The sequence below is a fragment of the Delphinapterus leucas genome, chromosome 7, assembly GCF_059928025.1.
Source record: "Delphinapterus leucas isolate spDelLeu-1000000601 "Yukka" chromosome 7, BTC_Dleu_Yukka2, whole genome shotgun sequence".
NCBI lineage: Eukaryota > Metazoa > Chordata > Mammalia > Artiodactyla > Monodontidae > Delphinapterus > Delphinapterus leucas.
In genome coordinates, this window is record NC_143135.1 from 95,701,206 (window position 1) to 95,719,961 (window position 18,756).

The 18,756-nt window shown below is 43.0% G+C and overlaps 1 protein-coding gene across 3 annotated transcripts in view; it reads left to right on the forward strand.

The window, feature by feature from the left end:
• The window catches only part of CBL (Cbl proto-oncogene), an 88,287-nt gene extending 69,587 nt beyond the window's left edge, over positions 1-18,700 (forward strand). For all 3 annotated transcript variants that reach the window (XM_022560422.3, XM_089915690.1, XM_089915688.1), the window contains exons 13-16: positions 7,791-7,931; positions 8,310-8,410; positions 9,129-9,311; positions 10,297-18,700. In XM_022560422.3, the coding sequence (XP_022416130.1) occupies positions 7,791-7,931; positions 8,310-8,410; positions 9,129-9,311; positions 10,297-10,565 (694 nt within the window). In that variant the 3' untranslated portion in view covers positions 10,566-18,700. The remainder of the gene's footprint in view (positions 1-7,790; positions 7,932-8,309; positions 8,411-9,128; positions 9,312-10,296) is intronic.
• Positions 18,701-18,756: the final 56 nt, after the last annotated feature.

An 18,756-nucleotide genomic window follows, 5' to 3' on the forward strand; every position in this document is an offset into this window, starting at 1 on the left:
CCCTCTTCAGTTTTGGAGAAGTTTGAGAAGATTTGGTATTGGTTTGTCATTAAATGTTTGGTAGAATTCACCAGCGAAGCTGTCAGGTCTAGGGCTTTTTTTGTTGTTGTTGGGAGATTTTTTGATTACTGATTCAATCTCCTTACTAGTTATAGGTCTATTCAGATTTTTTTTTTCTAATTTATTTTGTTTGTTTATTTTTGGCTGCGTTGGGTTGTCATTGCTGTGCACAGGCTTCCTCTAGTTTCGGTGAGCGGCGGCTACTCTTCATTGCAGTGTGCATGCTCCTCATTGCGGTGGCTTCTCTTGTTGTGGAGCATGGGCTCTAGGCACACAGGCTTCAGTAGTTGTGGCACACAGGCTCTAGAGTGCAGGCTCAGTAGTTGTGGTGCACAGACTTAGTTGCTCCACTGCATGTGGGATCTTCTTGGACCAGGGCTTGAACCCGTGTCCCCTGCATTAGCAGGCGGATTCTTAACTACTGCGCCATCAAGGAAGCTCAAGTCCTCTGTTTCTTTACTTACCTTCTGTCCTCTTGTTCTGTCCATTATTATGAGTGGCGTATTGAAATCTCCAGCTATTATTGTAGAGCTGTCTGTTTCTCCCTTTAGTTCAGGTTTTACTTCATATATTTTACTGTCATTCGGTGTATAAATGTTTATAAGTTTTAAATCTTCTAGTGTATATAATGTTCTTTGTCTCTTGTAACGTTTTTTGATTTAAAGTCTATTGTTTCTGATATTAGTATAATATCAGAGTCTGTTATAGACAGCATATAATTGGATCATGTGTTTTAATCCAATCTGCCAGTCTCTGTCTTTTGATTGGAGAGTTTAACTCATTTATATTTAAAGCAATTACTGATAAGGAGAGACTTCTGTTATTGTACTATTTGGGTTCTGTATGCCCTGTAGTTTTTTGTTGCTTATTTCCTGCATTACTGTCTTCTGTGTTTAGTTGGGTTTTTGTGGTGAAATGTTTAAGTTCCTTTTGCATTTCCTTTTGTGTATATTCTATAGATATTTTCTTTGTGGTTACCATAGGGATTACATTTAACATCCCAAAGTTATAACACTATAACTTGAATTTATGCCGGCTTAACTTCAATAGCATACAAAAACTCTTCTCCTTTACAGCTCCACCACACCCATTTTGGTTGTTGATCACAAGATTACATCTTTATACATTGTGTGCCCCTAGTTATTTTAAACGAGTTCATGAACTAGTTCTTTTAAATGCATTAGTTTCCTAAATTATGCAGAAAAAGAGATTTGGAGTTACAAACCAAAGTTACAGTAATAGTGGCTTTTACACTTTCTCTTTAAATGTATTGCTGTCTTAAATCATGTGGAAAAAACCAGAAGGTGCAGTTACAAACCATTGTTACAATAGTACTAGCTTTTATAATTCTCCATGTACTTACCCTTATTAAAGTCTTTATTTCTCCATACAGCTAGAAATTACTGTCTAGTGTCTTCATTTCACCCTGCCGGACTCACTTGAGCATTTCTTTCAGGGCAGGTCTAGTGGTCACGTACTCCCTCAGCTTTTGTTATCTGGGAATGTCTTGATTTCTCCCTCACCTTTTTTTTTTTTTTTTGCGATACATGGGCCTCTCACTGTTGTGGTCTCTCCCGTTGCGGAGCACAGGCTCGGGACGCGCAGGCTCAGCGGCCATGGCTCACGGGCACAGCCGCTCCGCGGCATGTGGGCTCTTCTCGGACCGGGGCACAAACCCGTGTGTCCCCTGCATCGGCAGGCGGACTCTCAACCACTGTGCCACCAGGGAAGCCCCTCTCCCTCACTTTTGAAAGACAGTTTTACCAGATACAGGCATACCTTAGAGATATTGTGGTTTTAAGTGTACAGTAGCATTATGTCTAAAAATATATATGTACATACCTTAATTTAAAAATACTTTATTGCTAAAAAATGCTAACCGTCACCCAGGCCTTCAGCAAGTCATAATATTTTTACAATAGTAAAATCAGAGATCACTGATCACAGATCACTGTAACAAATATAATAATGAAAAAACTTGAAATATTTTGAGAATTATCAAAGTGTGACACAGAGACTTGAAGTGAGCAAATGCTGTTGGAAAAATGGTGCCAGCAGACTTGCTTGTTACAGGGTTGCCACAGATCTTCAATTTGTAAAAAACACCATCTGTGAAGTGCAGTAAAACAAGGTATGCCTGTGTAGGAGTCTTGGTTGACAGCTTTTTTTTCTTTTAGCGCTTTGAATATATCGGCCCACTTTCTTCAGGCCTCTAAAACTTCTGATGAGAAGTCTGCTCATAATCTTATTGAGGATCCCTCGTACGTGATGTTTTGCTTCTTTCTTTATCTTTGTCTTTTGAAAATGTGGGTCTCTTTGAGTTCCTTTTCCTTGGAGTCTAATGAACTTCTTGGATATTTATATTAATCATTTTGGGAAATTTTTGGCCCTTATTTCTTCAGATATTCTCTGCCCCTTTCTCTCTCTCTCTCCTGGGACTCCCACAATGTATATGTTGGTCCTTTGGTGGTGTTATGTCCAACAGCTCCCTTGGGCTCTGTTCAGTTTTCTTCAATACTTTTTCTTTCTGTTTGTTCCTCAGCCTTGATAATTTCCATCGTTCTGTCTTTCAAGTTAATTGACTCTTTCTTCTCGGTGCTCAAACCTGCCTTTGAATCCCTCTAGTGATTTTTTTTTTTTCATTTCACTTGTACTTTTCAGTTCCAGAATTTCTTTTTTGTTTCTTCTTAGGTTTTCTGTCTCTATTGATACTTCCATTTTATTCACATATCATTTTCTTGATTTTCTCCACATCTTCCTTTAAAATCTCATGGAAGTCACTTCAGCCAGAGCAGGAGGGGCTTACAACAATGCTGGGAGGTGCAACAACAGTGGTTGCTGCCCCTTTGTCAGCACCTCTGTGAACAGGAGCAGCAATCAGCAATCAGAACACAGATTCCCAATATTTGGAGGGCTGAGTCCTTTTTGCCACCCTGGCTCCTGCAAGCTGTGTGCAGGCTGCTCCAGGAACATTTGCACAGCTGCCTGCTATGTGGTAGGGTTGAGAATGGGTAGCTGCTACTATGCTAAGAGCTGAAATTAACAGCAGTTTAGCCTCCCAGTCTTCACCTGGAAGTTACAAACCTTCAACAGACTCTAGAGTTCCAAAATAGTTACATCAGACAACTTCTACCGTCTTCCCAGAATCCTCGTTGAGTATCTGCTTTTTGTTTGTTTGTTTTTGCGGTACGCGGGCCTCTCACTGCTGTGGCCTCTCCCGTTGCAGAGCACAGGCTCCAGACGCGCAGCCTCAGCGGCCATGGCTCACGGGCCCAGCCGCTGCACGGCATGTGGGATCTTCCCGGACCGGGGCACAAACCCGTGTCCCCCTGCATCGGCAGGCGGACTCTCAACCACTGCGCCACCAGGGAAGCCCGTATCTGCTTTTTGTTTCATTGCTTTCTCCTCTTTATTTTATTCTTCCAACTTCCTTTAGGTTTTATTTGTTATTTTTCTAGCTCCATGAGATGCATGTTGTATTAATCTGCTCAGGCTGCCATAACAAAATACTATCTACAGACTGGGCAGCTGAAGCAGCAGAATATAATTTTCTCATAGTTCTGGAGGCTGGAAGTCCAAGATCAGGATGTCAGCATATTTGGTTTCTCGTGAGGAATCCTTTACAGCCTTACATGCTTGCATAACCTTCTCAGTACGTCCTCACATGGCCTTTCCTTGATACATGCACACAGAGAGAGGTAAAGAGAGCAACAGCAAGCTCTCTGGTGTCTCTTCTTATAAGCACACCAATCCTACTGAGTCAGGGGCTCATCCTCAGGACCTCGTCTAACCTTAGTTACTTCCTCAGATGTGGCCCCATGTTCACAGACAGCCACACTGGGGATTAGGGCCTCAAAAGTAATTTTGGGGAGGACACAAACATTCAGTCCATAACAGATGCTGTAGCTGCATTCCACAAATTTTGATATGTCCTGTTTTAATTATCATTCACTTCAAAATATATGGTTTTCCATTTGTGATTTCTTCTTTGACTCATCAGTTATTTATGTGTTGCCTGATTTTCAAACATTGGAAGATTTTCTGGTTCCTCTTCTGTTACTGCTTCCTAGTTTCATTCCAGTGTGGTCAGAAACCATACTCTGTGATTTCAATTTGTGATATTTGTTGAGACCTTTATTGACTAGTTTATGGTAAATTCCATACATATTACTACCTTCATTTTATAAAAATGTATATTCTGTAGTTGTTGGGCCCAGCATTCTGTATGTGTCATTTTTTAATTGTATTCAACTATACTATCTTCCTGCTGATTTTTTTTTTAAGTCTACATGTTCTGTCAAATACCAAGAGGAGTGTGTTAAATTCTCCCCCTATAATTGTGGGTTTCTCTTTTTTCCTTTAGGTCTATCAGTTTGTATTGTATATGTATTTAGTATATGTAATTAGGATACATAGAAATTTAGAATTATCAGCTAAATGATAATTGTTTTGATTATTCCATTTACTCTCTAGTTCTGCTTCTAACCAGCCTTAGTCTGTTTTTACTTATATTAAAATGGCCACATCAGCTCTCTTGTAGTGTTTGCATGATCTTTTTCCATCCTTTTACTTTCAACTTTTCTGTGTCCTCATTGAAGGTATGTTTCTCTTAAGTAGTGTATACTTGTTGGCTTTCTTCCCCCGTAAATCCAGTCTAGCATTTTTTTTTGTTTGTTTAAAAATAATTGGAATATTTGTTCCTACTGTTTTCTCCATTTTCCCCATCTTTTCTGTGTTCATTTTTTTCTACTTTCTTTCTTTGGGATTAGAGTGTTTTTTATTGTACCGTTTCACTCCTAATACTCTTTTAACAGTTACCTTAGGGATTCCAACATATCCCTTTGACTCATTAGAGTCTACTTTGAATCAGTTCCTCTTAACACTTCCTGGACATTTAAATTTCCCACATATTTATACTATAGCACTCCTCATTTCTTCTTGCTTTACCACACTTCCACCTGGAATCTTTTTCCTTCTGCCCAAATAACTTCCTTTAGAGAGACAGGGTGTGGGGGGGAGAGAAAGAGGAGGGGGTGTTAGTGTATCTTCTATTAATGGATTCTCTCAAATTTTGCTTGACTTAAAATATCTTTTATTTCACTTTCATTTTTTTAAAGATATTTTCACTAAACATAGTACACTTGACCCTTGAACAACTTGGGGGTTAGGGACGCTGACCCTCCCCGCAGTGGAATATCCAGATATAACTACAGTGGGCCCTCTGTATCCATAGTTTCGCATCTGCAGAATCAGCCAACTGTGGCTTGTGTAGTACTGTAGTATGTATTAATGGGGAAAAATCTGGGTAAAAGTGGACCTGTGCAGTTCAAGCCCATGTTGTTCAGAGGTCAGCTGTATTCTGAACTGGAGTTATTTTCTTTCAGCACTTTAAAAATATCATCCCACTGCCCTCTGACTTTCATTGTTTCTGTTGGAAAATTAGCGTAATGTTGCCCCTTTAAGGGCATGATTCTTTTTCTGACTACTTATAAAACCTTTTTGTTTTGGACCCCAGCAGTTTCACTATAATGCGTCTGTGTAGTTTTCTTTATATTTATCCCTCTAAGGTTTGTAGAGTTTATGGATTTTGTCATTTGATGTTTTTAATCAGTTTTAGAAAATCTCAGCCACTGGGAATTCCATGGCGGTCTGGTAGCTAGGACTCTGCACCTTCACTGCCGAGGGCCCAGGTTCAATCCCTGGTCGGGAAGTAAAATCCCACAAGCCGGGCAGCGCGGCCAAAAAAAAGAAAAGGAAGAAGAAAGAAAGAAAAATTCAGCATAGGAAATCTCAGCCACTATTTCTTTTTTCTTTTTTAAAAAATGTTTATTGGAGTATAATTGATTGACAATGTTGTGTCAGTTTCAGGGGTGCACTGTTTCTTAAAATACACTGAATAGTGCAGCCTCTTTCTCCTCTCGCTCTGTGACTCCAGTTACCTGAAAGTTCTACCTTTTCACCACACCTCATATAGCTCTTACGCTCATTTTTGTGTTTTCCATTCTTTTTCCTCTCTTTAGTTGAATCTGAATAGTTTCTACTCTATTTCAGTTCCCTAATCTTCTGTTTTGCAGTTTCTAATCTGCCCCAGGATCCATCCATTGTATTTACAAATACTGCGTTTTTAGGTCCTAGAATTTCCATGTGAATTAAAAAAAAAAATTATTCTGTAGTTTTCTAATAAAATTCTCCATCCTCTGTTTTAATGGAATATATAAATTATAATTATTTTAAAGGCCATGTCTGTTACCTCCAACTTTGTCTCTCTAGTTTGGCAAGACAACCAAAGTACTACTACTTTTTGCCTGGTTTCTCAGAATCTAGCCCCACTCATACGTGGTTTAAGGATTCACAGTAGCTCTGGGGAAAATTACAGGCAGAATTTCAAACCTACTTCTCTACTGTTCCCTTCTCCAGGATTTTTGACCCCTCGTGCCTTGGCCCAAATTCCAATCCCTCTCTCCTCAGTCTCTTGAAACTACCTTGAAACCCCAAGTTCAGAACCCCTAATATGGGGCTTACTGTAGTGTATTCTCCTTTTCTCTGGAATCTTGGCCTCTCAAATCTTGGCTGCCTGGTTGCTCTCCAATGCCTTCTTTCTTTTGCATATTTTCCTGCTTTTATAGCTAGCTGTTCTAGGCAGACGGTTAGACAGTGCTTGTTACTTGGCCATAGCTATAGACATGTAAAATGTATATATGTTTTAGATCAAGATGTAGTTTTATGTTTTCCCTTTTTTTAAACTTAGCATTATATCTTGGGCATTTCTTCCTATCAGTTAAAAAGTTCTTCAAAATCCTCACTTTATTTTTTTTTTGATATTTATTTATTTATTTGGTTGCATGGGGTCTTAGTTGCAGCAGGCAGGCTCCTTAGTTGCAGCTCACAGACTCTTAGTTGCAGCACGTGGGCTCCTTCGTTGTGGCGGGTGGGCTCCTTAGTTGCAGCTCCAGAGCTCCTTAGTTGCGTCTTTCAGGCACCTTAGTGGTGGCACACGGACTCTTTAGTTGTGGCATACATGTGGGATCTAATTCTCTGACCAGGGATTGAACGTGGGCCCCCTGCGTTGGGAGTGCAGAGTCTTATCCACTGTGCCACCAGGGAAGTCCCCAAAATCCTCACTTTTAATTATTGCATATTATTATGTAATGTGGCTGTAACATCATATATTTAATCATTCCCTGTTGTTGTATATTTATTTTGTTTAAAAGCTTTTACTGTAATAACTTTGCTTCAGTGAACATCTTTTTACATAGCCAGAGATGCAGCCAAGGTAGAATTACTGTGACAAAAGAATGTGAATAGTTTAAAGTATGTATTGCCAAAATGCTTAATGAGTAAGAGGTGCAATTGTATATTTTTATTAACATCATCAACAAAAAGAATTAAAATTTTTGGATTACCCTTTTAGTGATCCTTTTCTCTTTATGAAAATAGTATGTGTTAATTATAATAATATTTAGAAAACACAGATAAGTGATGCTAAAGCAATAAGTTATCCATAATCTTACCACCTAGAGTCAGACCGTGATCTGCAACATGTGACATGCTCATTGCCAGTCTTGTGTGTATGGAATCGTGCTGTACATGCTGTTTTTCACCAGGAGTATCTTGAACCTCGTAGGATGTTATATATTTCTTCTACAATGATTTTCAAATTATTTCAGATAGTTGCAAAGCAGTTCATTCTTTTTGTTTTCTTTTTCTGTTTTTTATTCTTCATCTTCCAGACCTCTTCCTGTGCCAAAACCGCCACCTGGGGAGCAGTGTGAAAGTGAGGAGGACACAGAGTATATGACTCCTTCCTCTAGGCCTGTGGGACTTCAAAAGCCAGAAGTGAAGTGGCCTCTGGAGACAACCCAGAGTTCACGGTAGGTTCACAACAATCCTATTTGGGAATTCAGTTGACACCAACTCACCTGTTTGGCTTGCTGCCTGCACATAGCATTACCCAGCCAGAAATGAAGCAGAAAGATGTGTGTAACCTCTAATGTTTTAAGCTTCTTGCAGCTGTAAGCAATTCCACTTAATGTTTCTTCAACATCACAATAATTTCAAAAACATACACAGCTACTACTAGTAACAAGAGTCAATCTTTTGATATTTACTAGTGATACTGGTAAGAGGAGAATGGAGATTCTTGATAGAATCAGGGTCTAGAGAAGTTGTGAATAGGTATATCTTAATAAGTTTGCAGATAACAGAGTTCTGTTTCTGAAGATCATTATGCCACTTTCCTTCTGGTCCAGAGCCTGTGATTGTAACCAGCAGATCGATAGTTGTACATACGAAGCAATGTATAATATTCAGTCCCAGGCGGCACCGTCTGTCACAGAGAGCGGCACCTTTGGTGAGTAGTCGTTCTGCTACTTTAACGATCATTGATGTGCCGGAAGAATGAGCCTGTAATGTTTGGCCAATGAGAACTTGACCTACGCGGAATATTCGTAAATAATTTTCTTTGCAAAATACCTTTGATCTATGGCAGTAAAACCACCTCCTCTGTTTTATTTCCCATTTACACAGCTAGTTCCTTTTGTGTTTTTCATCCTTCTAGGGCCTGGAGGCCTTTGTGTTATATGGCCTGGATCGGCAGTGCTGAGAGCTAGCTCCCTTTTATTCCCATTGCTTTTCAACACTGATGAAATTCTTGTGTGTGTGGGTGGTGAATACTCAATTCCCATACTAACTAGCTTACCAAGTTGAAAGTTCAAGAAGGCAGTGCACACAACAGGGCCCTTTGGCTGATCTTCCAAGGTGAACTGCAGATGACAATGTTGAATGAATGCTATAAAGTGGTGCTTGAGTCTTGGACATCAGTGACTGTTAACCTTGGCAAGGGTAGCTTTTGACATGTTCAGAAAAGTAGAGCTGCAGGATTGGTGCAGATCTTATTTTCCCTGTTTCTTTTATCTCTACGCACAGGGCCACAGGGTGTTTGGCCCCTAGTGGTTATTCGGTAACCATTTGATTCTGTATATGTTTGAATGAACGGATGCCCCCGTACTGAAAGGTTAGAAGGTGAAGTACGTTGGAAAAAGAAGATAACTGCACAAACTGTTCTCTAGGTGAAGGGAATTTGGCTGCAGCCCATGCCAACACTGGCCCTGAGGAATCAGAAAATGAAGATGACGGGTACGATGTCCCCAAGCCACCTGTGCCCGCAGTGCTGGCCCGCCGCACGCTCTCTGACATCTCCAACGCCAGCTCCTCTTTCGGCTGGCTGTCTCTGGAAGGTGATCCCACAACGAGTGAGTCTCCAGGCTACCTTGGGTTTGTCCTGAAATGCTGTATGCCTTCTTATTTATACTGAAACAGAGATGACTGCCTGGTGACAGTAAGTCAGTAGCTGGAAGGAGTGGACTGAAGTGGGAGGAAAGCTGGTCCTGGGTCCCAAATTAGGAAGTTAAACTGTATTCAGGCTCTTGAGGATTTTGCCAGACTTAGAAATGAGGTTGTTCCTTAAACCCTGGCTCTTCCTGTGCTGGGGGTAAGTATTAATAGGATTTCTGGCTCTTTTGAGCGTGCATGATGACAGTAGTAATTCATTTTGATGGTTCAGACCACACTTCTGGGCGCTGTCCCTGTCCCATTGGAAAGGAGGTGTGCCAGCTCTGGAAAGCACACTGAGTAGGCCTGGAGCCAGCCCGCATTTGAGCCTTGACTGTTAAGGACTGTCCTTCTTGCACCTGTGGCCGCCTGGGAGGGCAGCAGCCAGAGTTACTGTCACTTTAGAAATGGAAGACAGCCTTCAGGACAGCTGGTGAAAAGGATACATGGCATCCAGTTGCCCAAACAGGCGGTGATCCCCACCCACCCAACCTTGTTTAATGCTTCTTCGCTGCAACCTAGGCTTATTTCTGTTTCCTTATTTGTATAGGGAGAAGTTTAGTGTCTTCTCTGGCCCCTCAGAAGTGTTTTTTAACTAATTCAGGCAGTGATGTGTGTGAAAACTTGGTGCTCAGTGTAAAGCGTGGTGCAGGTGCAGGTGTTCTGTGTGGAGGGCAGCGTGGTCCCTGTCGGTAGGACAGGCGCATGGTGTCTTTAGAAGGTTGTTGTGCTGCGAGGGGAGGAGGCTGTAGACAGAAGCCCTTGAAACTGTAAAACCCCGCCTTGTGACCGCATGTGTACCTGACGGACAGTAGGTCCATAATCTCTCGTATTAGCACATTGTTATCGGATGAGAATTCCCGCCCCGCCCCGAGTTGCAAACATTGTCTTTCCTATTTCTTCCAGACTTCACTGAGGGTTCCCAAGTTCCTGAGAGGCCACCCAAACCGTTCCCTCGGAGAATCAACTCTGAACGAAAAGCAGGTAGCTGTCAGCAAAGCACCGCCGCCACCTCACCGCAGCTCTCCAGTGAGATTGAGAGCCTCATGAGTCAGGGATACTCCTACCAGGACATTCAGAAAGCTCTGGTCATTGCCCACAACAATATTGAAATGGCCAAAAACATCCTCCGGGAATTTGTTTCTATTTCTTCTCCTGCCCATGTAGCCACCTAGCACACCCACTCCGTGCCGCAGCTTAGAGGACCGAGGAGCCGGGAGCTCTTGCTCGAGTAGCACCTAAAAGGGCAGAGAGGTTCCTTTGGAGACTTCGCAGTGAGGTCTTGCCCTGTGTGGGATATCACATCTGTGGTTCCAAGATTTCAAAGCAGTGGAATGAGAATGGAGCAGCTAGGATGTTTTATTATTTTATTTGTTTTGAGAGTGCATTTGAAGGTGTCCTTCAGTCCCTCCCCACTTGGAGAGAGTGTGGATTTTTATTAAGTGGTAGCCTACCTGGGGAACGGTCCAGAAAGCAGTAGGAGAAGCACTGTGCTGTAAATCCTAATTGAGGACTTAAGACTTTCTTAGGTTAAGGATGTGGTTGTGTGCGTCTTGTCTGTCTTGTCTGTCTGTGGTTGTGTGTGTCCTGTGATTATAAGATTTACCTGCTGTGTGTGTTAATCCCAGGCAGGGAATTAGCACAAGAGGTTTAAGAAGGAATCTTAAAGACTGCCATCAACTGTGGTTTTATACCCAACCCCAGTGTGTATTACAACTCCAACACTCCCCTTTGGCTTGGATTATAATGTGCATAGCTGAAGTCTTGTATTTTTAAAATACCCTCCCTCTGTCCTTTCCTCAGTCTCCTCCCCCCTCCTCCTCCTTGGTGTCTTGTCATTGGCAGTGGGCTTGCTATGACCAGCCTTACTGAAGCCGAGCAGCTTATAGGATGTTCTTTATTGTGTGTGATGGTGTTGATTTGTTTGGTAGATAGGTGGGAGAAAAGTACTGTTGCTCTATCATTATGGTCCTGTTTGATACTCGCAGTGAACACTGGTCACTCCAAAGCACTGTTTCTATAGGAACATTGAGTCTGTTTTGAAAAAGGTGTTTTAGTTATCCTAATTACATAGTGACTGATTTGAGATAGAGGCCTTCAGATACATTCCACGCCCTCCCCAGAAAATAGTCTGTGGGAGTCAGTTGCCTTGGTGCCAGGTGTGTGTTCTAATGTAGGTCACGAGGTTTTCTACTTAATGGGAAGGGAAAACATTTGTTTCCAGCATGGCTTTCTGGCCCAAATACCATGAAGCTCTTAGGAAGCTCCATTCACATGCTCTTTACCTTGTTGTACATAAAATGCACAAAACAGACAATAAAGATTTATCTCTTCAGTTTTTCTTCCCAGTGAATTTCAGCTTATATGGGTGTCTCCCTTTGAATATGAGCCAGGCTGTAGTTTCAGAGATGATTTTTCTCTTTGCCCTTTAAGGAATGGGGGGAATACCACCCATGGTAGCACAGCATTCTGCTGATAATTAGCACCAACCCTACCTTGGTGCCACCCTTGCTTTTCTCTTGTGCCTGTGGCTTTGGGAATGTAACATTTCCTTCTTCCTTTCCTTCCCCTTTCTTCTTCACGTTAGGTCCTATGTACTCTTTAGTGACTGCATTCCCCACAGTAATTAGACGTCACTGGGTGTAATAAATGACTTTACTGCGGACAGACAACATGTGAAAAGCCCTGTGGCTTGTGCCATCGCCAGTTTGTAAAGAAGACTCAGAGTCTTGTGTGGGGCACCGTTGGTACGTTCCTGCAGATACTGCCAAGGCACCACTTGAGCTCAGTTAGTTCTCTGGCCAGGGCCTCTTACTGACTTCCCTATAGCAGTGTGTAACCTTCCTCCTTGTCAGAAGCAAGCCTGCACTTTGATAAATCTGCCTTCCTCACAATCTAAATCATGGTTTTGTCATGAGATCCAAAGAGAAATGACTCTCCTTACACCTGTTTTCTTTCCCATCTTGTCATCTTTGGACCTAAAACTTTATCTAACTCTTCTCTTGGCCTTCAGCTACTCCTAGGTCTTTTGATTTTTCTCCTCTTGCCTCAGAGCCATTTATGTTCCCAGAGGAGATAGTTCAGGGCTTTTTGCTGACTTGCTGTGGTTACCCAGTGTCTCCTCTACGTGGCAGAAAATAATACAGCCCCCAACAGGTGCAGGAGGGCCTGAATCGCGATGGAGAGGGCAGAGGAAAGCGGCAGAGAGAAGGAAACAGTAACTAGCATCTCCTTCTCAGAGCCAGCGTAGTGTCTCACTTGTGGTAGCGTTCAGTCTTGCGCCTTGTTTAGATGTTGAAGGCCTAGACGGAGAGCTAGAGAAAATGGCAGCAGTCTGCGTACCTCTCCACACTGGAATTTTTCCTTGTCTGTAGATACTGCCCGTAGTCTGAAGATCTATCAAGAGAACAAAGCACTGGTTCTGCATATCTGTTGCCTTTTCAGAGTGCATCCCAAATCTTCTTTGAAGATTATGTCCTCACTTACATAGGCTAAAGGCAGGTTCATCCTTTCTTTTCATAACTGAATACGCTTGAGGCTTGTCAGGTCAGCCCCCAAGCTAGGTGCCAGATCCCTGTGTTGAACGTGGGGATCCAGGTTGAACTAGGTGTGCACCATTGCATGGCTTGGTTCTTAGCTTGTCGGCCATGTATCTGCAGGTGTTCAGGGTCTTAGACCATTCTGTGAGGGGTTTTCTCTTTGGATGCTCTGAGGTCACGCCTGGGTCCATGCCTGAGATTGCCAGGTGAGGCTCAGGAAAGTTGTTGCGTGGCTTTTGTGTTGAGGATATTTCCAAAACTTTAACTTCTTAAATTTTCCTTTGACTAAGGCACCAATAACCCATTCTTCGTCCTCCATTTGTATGGCAATTTTTAATTCTTTGGCTCTGCTGTGATTTTAACTAAAATTGACCTTTCACAAGTGGGCTTTGAATTTCGCCATTTTCGGCAAACACATCCCCTTTCCCGCTCTTAATTACAAATGGTTCCTCCTCTGTTACCTGTCAGGTAAGTAAGGTAAAAACCACTTTGATGTTTTCCTTTTTCTCAAGTGCACTAGGCTGTTCTGTCCAACCTGGCCTTCTGCTTCCCCATGTCTCCCTGGGTTGCTTTACACAGCCGGCCTTGTTGCTGGGTGCCTGCTTTGCTGTACTCAATCAGCTGTACTCGCTGTACTCCTTCCATTAAAGTCAGGAGTTATCAAAGTGGAAAAACCCTGTGGGCTCAATGATATACCTCCCTTTAGGTAAATAACAGATTAGGCAGTTTATCGTCTCAGCATTTATGTGTTAATATTTATATAAATAGTGATATATATCTGTGGATGGCCATTCTCTTCCACTAGCTCTCTCTGTCCCGCCCCGTGTCACTCTACATATTCTGCCATTCTTCTGTTCTTTTGCTTCCTATACAGACTCTCAACACCAGGACCCAGGGTGTGGGATGGTACTATTAGTATCATTTAGCTGTTTTGTGGATTTAAAAAAAAATTGGGGGGTTGCTATTCCTCACACTTAAAATATTTATTTCCTCTACAGAAAGGTAAAATATATTTTATGGTCCAGTCAGCAATCTTACACATGAATTTTTGTATATTTGCTTGCAAAATAGGGACCAGCTATATGTTCTCTTTAACAAGATGTAGACCTTTTTGTGTGTGATCAGCCATGGTGTTAGTGCAGAATATTCTCCTACCTCACATCATGAAAGGCGGAGGGATATAGGCCCTCTTCCCAAACTGTAAGTCCCCCTTCTTGCTGTTGGCCTTTCTGACTCTGCAGTGACCACTGCCCATGGAATAACGGTGTTCTGACTATTGACTTGGCTCTAACATTGTGTTTGTTCATTCAGCAAGTGTTTGTGAGTGATTACCATGAGCCTGAAGTGTCCGCTCTGTGTTCTCCCCTGCCACCGTATGGCGGTTTACTGATGTTGAGCGGTTGTACTTGGCCTGTCTAGCATGTGCATTTGGCCCTGAAATAGCCGTTCCCAATAAGATTGTGCAGGTTACATTCACAGCTCTTTTATGTGGACATTTCCTTATAGAGCTGCCCTGGTTAAAAATCAGTTCAAGACACTCCCATTAGCCCCTATTGTCTTCCCATAGCTTTGACAATGTCTGGGAGACTCCTCCATGGAAATCTCATGGATACCCACCATTTTTATGTGTTTAAGTAGAATCTGTTTGGTGGTGGGTTGGTGTGTCGGCTCAGAGTTGCACAATAGGGCAGTTAAATGTTTAAGTAAAGCACCTGCCTACAGACCCCTTTCCACTCTAGTGCCTTCCTTGATCTTTTTACTGAGCTGCCTGTACCTCTGATCCCCTTTATAAGGAAGTTTTCTTATCACCCCTCTGGGACCTCTCACCATCTCCCATTCTATATGGAACTTGTTTTCCAATCCTTCAACAACCTTTCAGCTGATCCTGTGTCTTAGAAGGGCTGAAGGTGTGCGAGAGGGATGGGCACCTGTTTCTGGGTCCTGATCTTCAACCAGTTGTTTGGTCTCCCAAGAGCCAGGCAGTAGCGTAGGTTGAACTCAGTCAGTTCTCAGAAACGTCAGCCTGTGACTCTAGGGGTACAGAGCTTAGAGACCGTAGAACTTAGTATGAAAGTCAACACGTTATTATCCTCCTAGACTTTCAGGCCCTAGAAATTCTATCTAAAGTATTCTCAGTTGGCATAAAGCATTACTATTTCTACTTTGATCTCAGTCTACATTAGCAGTCTCTCTTTAGAAATGCGTGTAGCCATTTAATGCCTGGAGATGGATGCATAGTGGAAGAAGGTCAGGGCTGTATCTTTGACCGTCCTGTTGAGCAGTCCTTTGGATGCAAGAAACAGAAGGATTAAAGCAGAGGAAAGGAAGGAATCATAAGGATGCAGGGTATTTCCCAGAACCCAGGATAAGCGGTACAGTTGATTCTGCGTGGAGCTGAGAAACTTTGCAGCTAGTCCTTTCTCCTGCTCGTCGGTCTGTCGGTATGCATGGCCCCAACATAGGCACCCCAGTCCTCACGACCCCCAGCTCACCATTAAATGGGATCACCGTTTTAACAGAGTCCCAGTGCCTCTTGGTTCATATTCTCAAGAAAGACTATGATCAGCCCAGCACATTGATCAGGTATCGACCCCCGACTTTGCCACACAGGGCAGAAGCGGCATGCTGCTTCAGATGGGAAGTAGGGGCAGGGGGAGGTTCTCAGGGAGGAGGGGATAGATACCCTAAAATACTTTACTCTAGTAGTAAAACTCACCATACTGCTCTTTTGAGAGTGGAAAGGCAGGCATGGGACTATGTCTGGGACTTGGAGGAAATGCTTAGGTTAAAGTTAATTTAGGTTACTGTCTTCTTTGTTGCTTTATTTCCAGTTTTTCTTCCCTTTATGAGTCTTGGCATCCAAGATTTCTTACCTCCCTCTTTAGGACCAGTTTCTCCTGTTCTGGAGCTAATCTTTTCTTAGGTGACATTTCTTAGCCTTCATTCAGTCTCAGGTTTCTAGCCTTCTTTGATTTCATTTAGAGAGCAGATCACAAATCCACTGTAGCCCCTACCCATGGACTTCTGGGCTCTCTTCAGGTTTTAGTGCTGAGAACATACTCATTCTATGGGCCCGTGGCCTGCCTCCCTCCAAGCCCTCCTCCCCACCCTTTTATCTGGTCTTTCCTCTATGAGGGGAGCTCTGCAGTAATATTCTTAGGCAGGCCTTCCGAGGTACCTCAGAAACTACTTTGCCAGTAAGAATTTATAAAGTTGGGACAGTTGCCAGGATATAAATTAGGTATAGATTCCAATTTAGAGAGACTTTTTACTGAGAGCTCTTTAGACAGGATGCATTTGTCCTCCCTGTCCAGTTGCTTCCTTTGTCGTCCTATAGTAAAGCCTTTATTTTTTGGTTTTTTTAAAACTGTGCTTCTGCTTGCCTGAATCTTTTGATCTTATTTATCTCATCCGGGAGCCTGTCCTGTGTTATTAAGGCATTTCATAATCACTTATAACTTTTTTAAACTACTGGAGTCATTTGATGTACACAGAAGTAACCTAATAATCCAAAGATATACACTGAGGCCCGTGATAAAGGCTGGGGCCTGTGTGTTTGAAATTCCCTTCTAGGCGCCAGAATTAAGGGGCAGAGGGATAGCAGTGCCACTCGCCTTCACAGAGTTCTAGGAAATCTGGGCTGGTTTCAGAGGCGAGCACCAGTTTTTCTTGGTTCCAGAAAGTGGCCCGGGAGTAAGCGGGGGAAATCGGGGTGGGGAGAGCGAGGCCTGCCTGGAGGCTTACTCGCAGTTGGCTGGAGAGCATGGTGCCAGAGGGCCAGCTGTTGACTAACAGACTAACAACTGTTTGGAGATCTCTCTGCCTCTTCGCTTGTTCAGTGCTTGAGAAGAATGTGGCTGACCGCTCCCTGTGTTTGTAGAGAGCAGAGGCTGAAAGCGAACCTCGGGTCTCCTACTGGTTTGGCAGTGGAACAAATCAGAGTTCTGATTGCCCGGCCCCATATTCTTATTCAGTCCCCAAAATGAATGTGTGAGGCGCTCTCCCGCAGTTCTCCTTCTGCCCCTGGGCCGGTTTGGGAGGCCAGAGGAGTACTGCTCCGTACGTGCGCTCTGAGCCTCCTCAGGCCTTGCGCTGCCTCCATGCTGAAGCCCTGAAGTGGGGTGTGCAGTGTGCCCACGCCCGGCAGTCTGGCATGGGTGCTGATGTGCCCTTTGTGTCAGTTCCCTCCGCCCTGTCTACCTCTGACCCTGTCCTGGGTGAGGGTGGCCGTGCTTATGGCTGTCTGGAAACTGAAGAGGCAGAGAACTGCTTACAAGTCTGTAGACCACATGTTTTCTCTTCCTTGGCTTGTTCCTTCTGCTGTCTGGGTGAGTGAGCCATGCCCATGAGAGTGGATACCTCCTCTCCTGACCTGCCCTTCTCAGCACTGTTTTAGTGTCTTGGCCTTGACCTCCTGCTGAAACGTGTGGTAGGGGTGTGGCAGCTATGAGGTACCTCCTACATCTGCTTTCTGGCTGTGGTGACTTGGGATTTTTAACCTTATATATCTTTTTTTTCCTTTATTCAAAACAAAACAATTTTTAGCACACTGAAAAAAAAAAAAAAAAAAGCCAAACATTTTGTGCCTTTCTAAGGCAGCACTGTATCCCAGGCTGCATTTTAGGACTTAATATGGAAATACCAGAGTCTTAGCTCCTCTACCTTGAGTGTCGTTAGTCCCTCTGGTCTAGGGGAGAGGAAGTGCTCCATGTGCCTGGGGAGGTGGCCCCCAGGTGCAGCGTGTCCGCGGTCCCTTCTCCCTGCCACGGTGCTTAGTTGGAAGAAATGAGCATTGTATCCCAGGATCATTTGGTTGGTTCCAGTCAGAATCTCAGTTATCAGGTTGAATGTTCTGTGTTCAGCAGGAAGAGACAGAACGTTCCATGATTTCCAGGCATACTCTGGACCATTTCAAGTGACCCAGCCTCCTGATCCTATTAATGACCCAACTTCATGGAACAGTGTAGGGTGGACCCTCCCGAAAAGGGGAGGTTGTTTGGTTGTTCGTTTTGTCTTGTCTTTTTGCTGGGTCCTGAACTGGCCTAGACCTCCTGCCTGTCCCTTAGACTTGGCTTTCCTTTCATTTGAAAACTTCAGACATAGAGCATTAAGCAGCTAGTGCCCTCTGCAGGGGCGAGTTTTCCCCTGGGAAGGGCAGCGAGGACCACGTACCGGAACGGAAGCCTGTCCTCAGTATTGTGGCCACTGTAGGTTTCGACCAAAAAAAAAAAGTTTTCTGTATGATGACATTTTACTTATCTCTTTTCCTTTTCTCACTTCTTCCCTGCCTTTAACTAATAAAGAATTGGGAGATAGAAACAATTCTTTTCAAAGTCCTCCTTATTCAGGATTTTGACATTCTTGGCCTGGGTGGGGCTGGAGAGAACTTGATACTTTTCTCCAGAATGAAGAGTCCCATTTGTATATCAGTGTTAAAAATAAAACAAAATGAAAACTTAGGTGAGATTTTTGTGGACTATTTTAAAAATGTGTCATTAATATAAAAAAATTATATTAGCAGTATTTAATCATTCTCACCTGTAAAGAATAAAACAGAAGGTAAATATTCTTACAGAGAATAGCAGAGCTTTAAGATTCATTTTCATTTTAAGTCCGTTTTGTTTTGCCAGTGTATTAATGTTTAGAGGTTCTGTTATACTAATGTTATTTATTAATTTTTTTCATTTCCATACACAGTTAACTAAAGAGCTTTTTCAGGCACCCATGTCTGTAAAAAAATATTTTTAAATAAAGTTTCTTTTGTTGTAGCAGACCCGAGTTCTTGGTCATTTGTGGGTTAGGGAGTGATATATTGGGGAGCTATAGG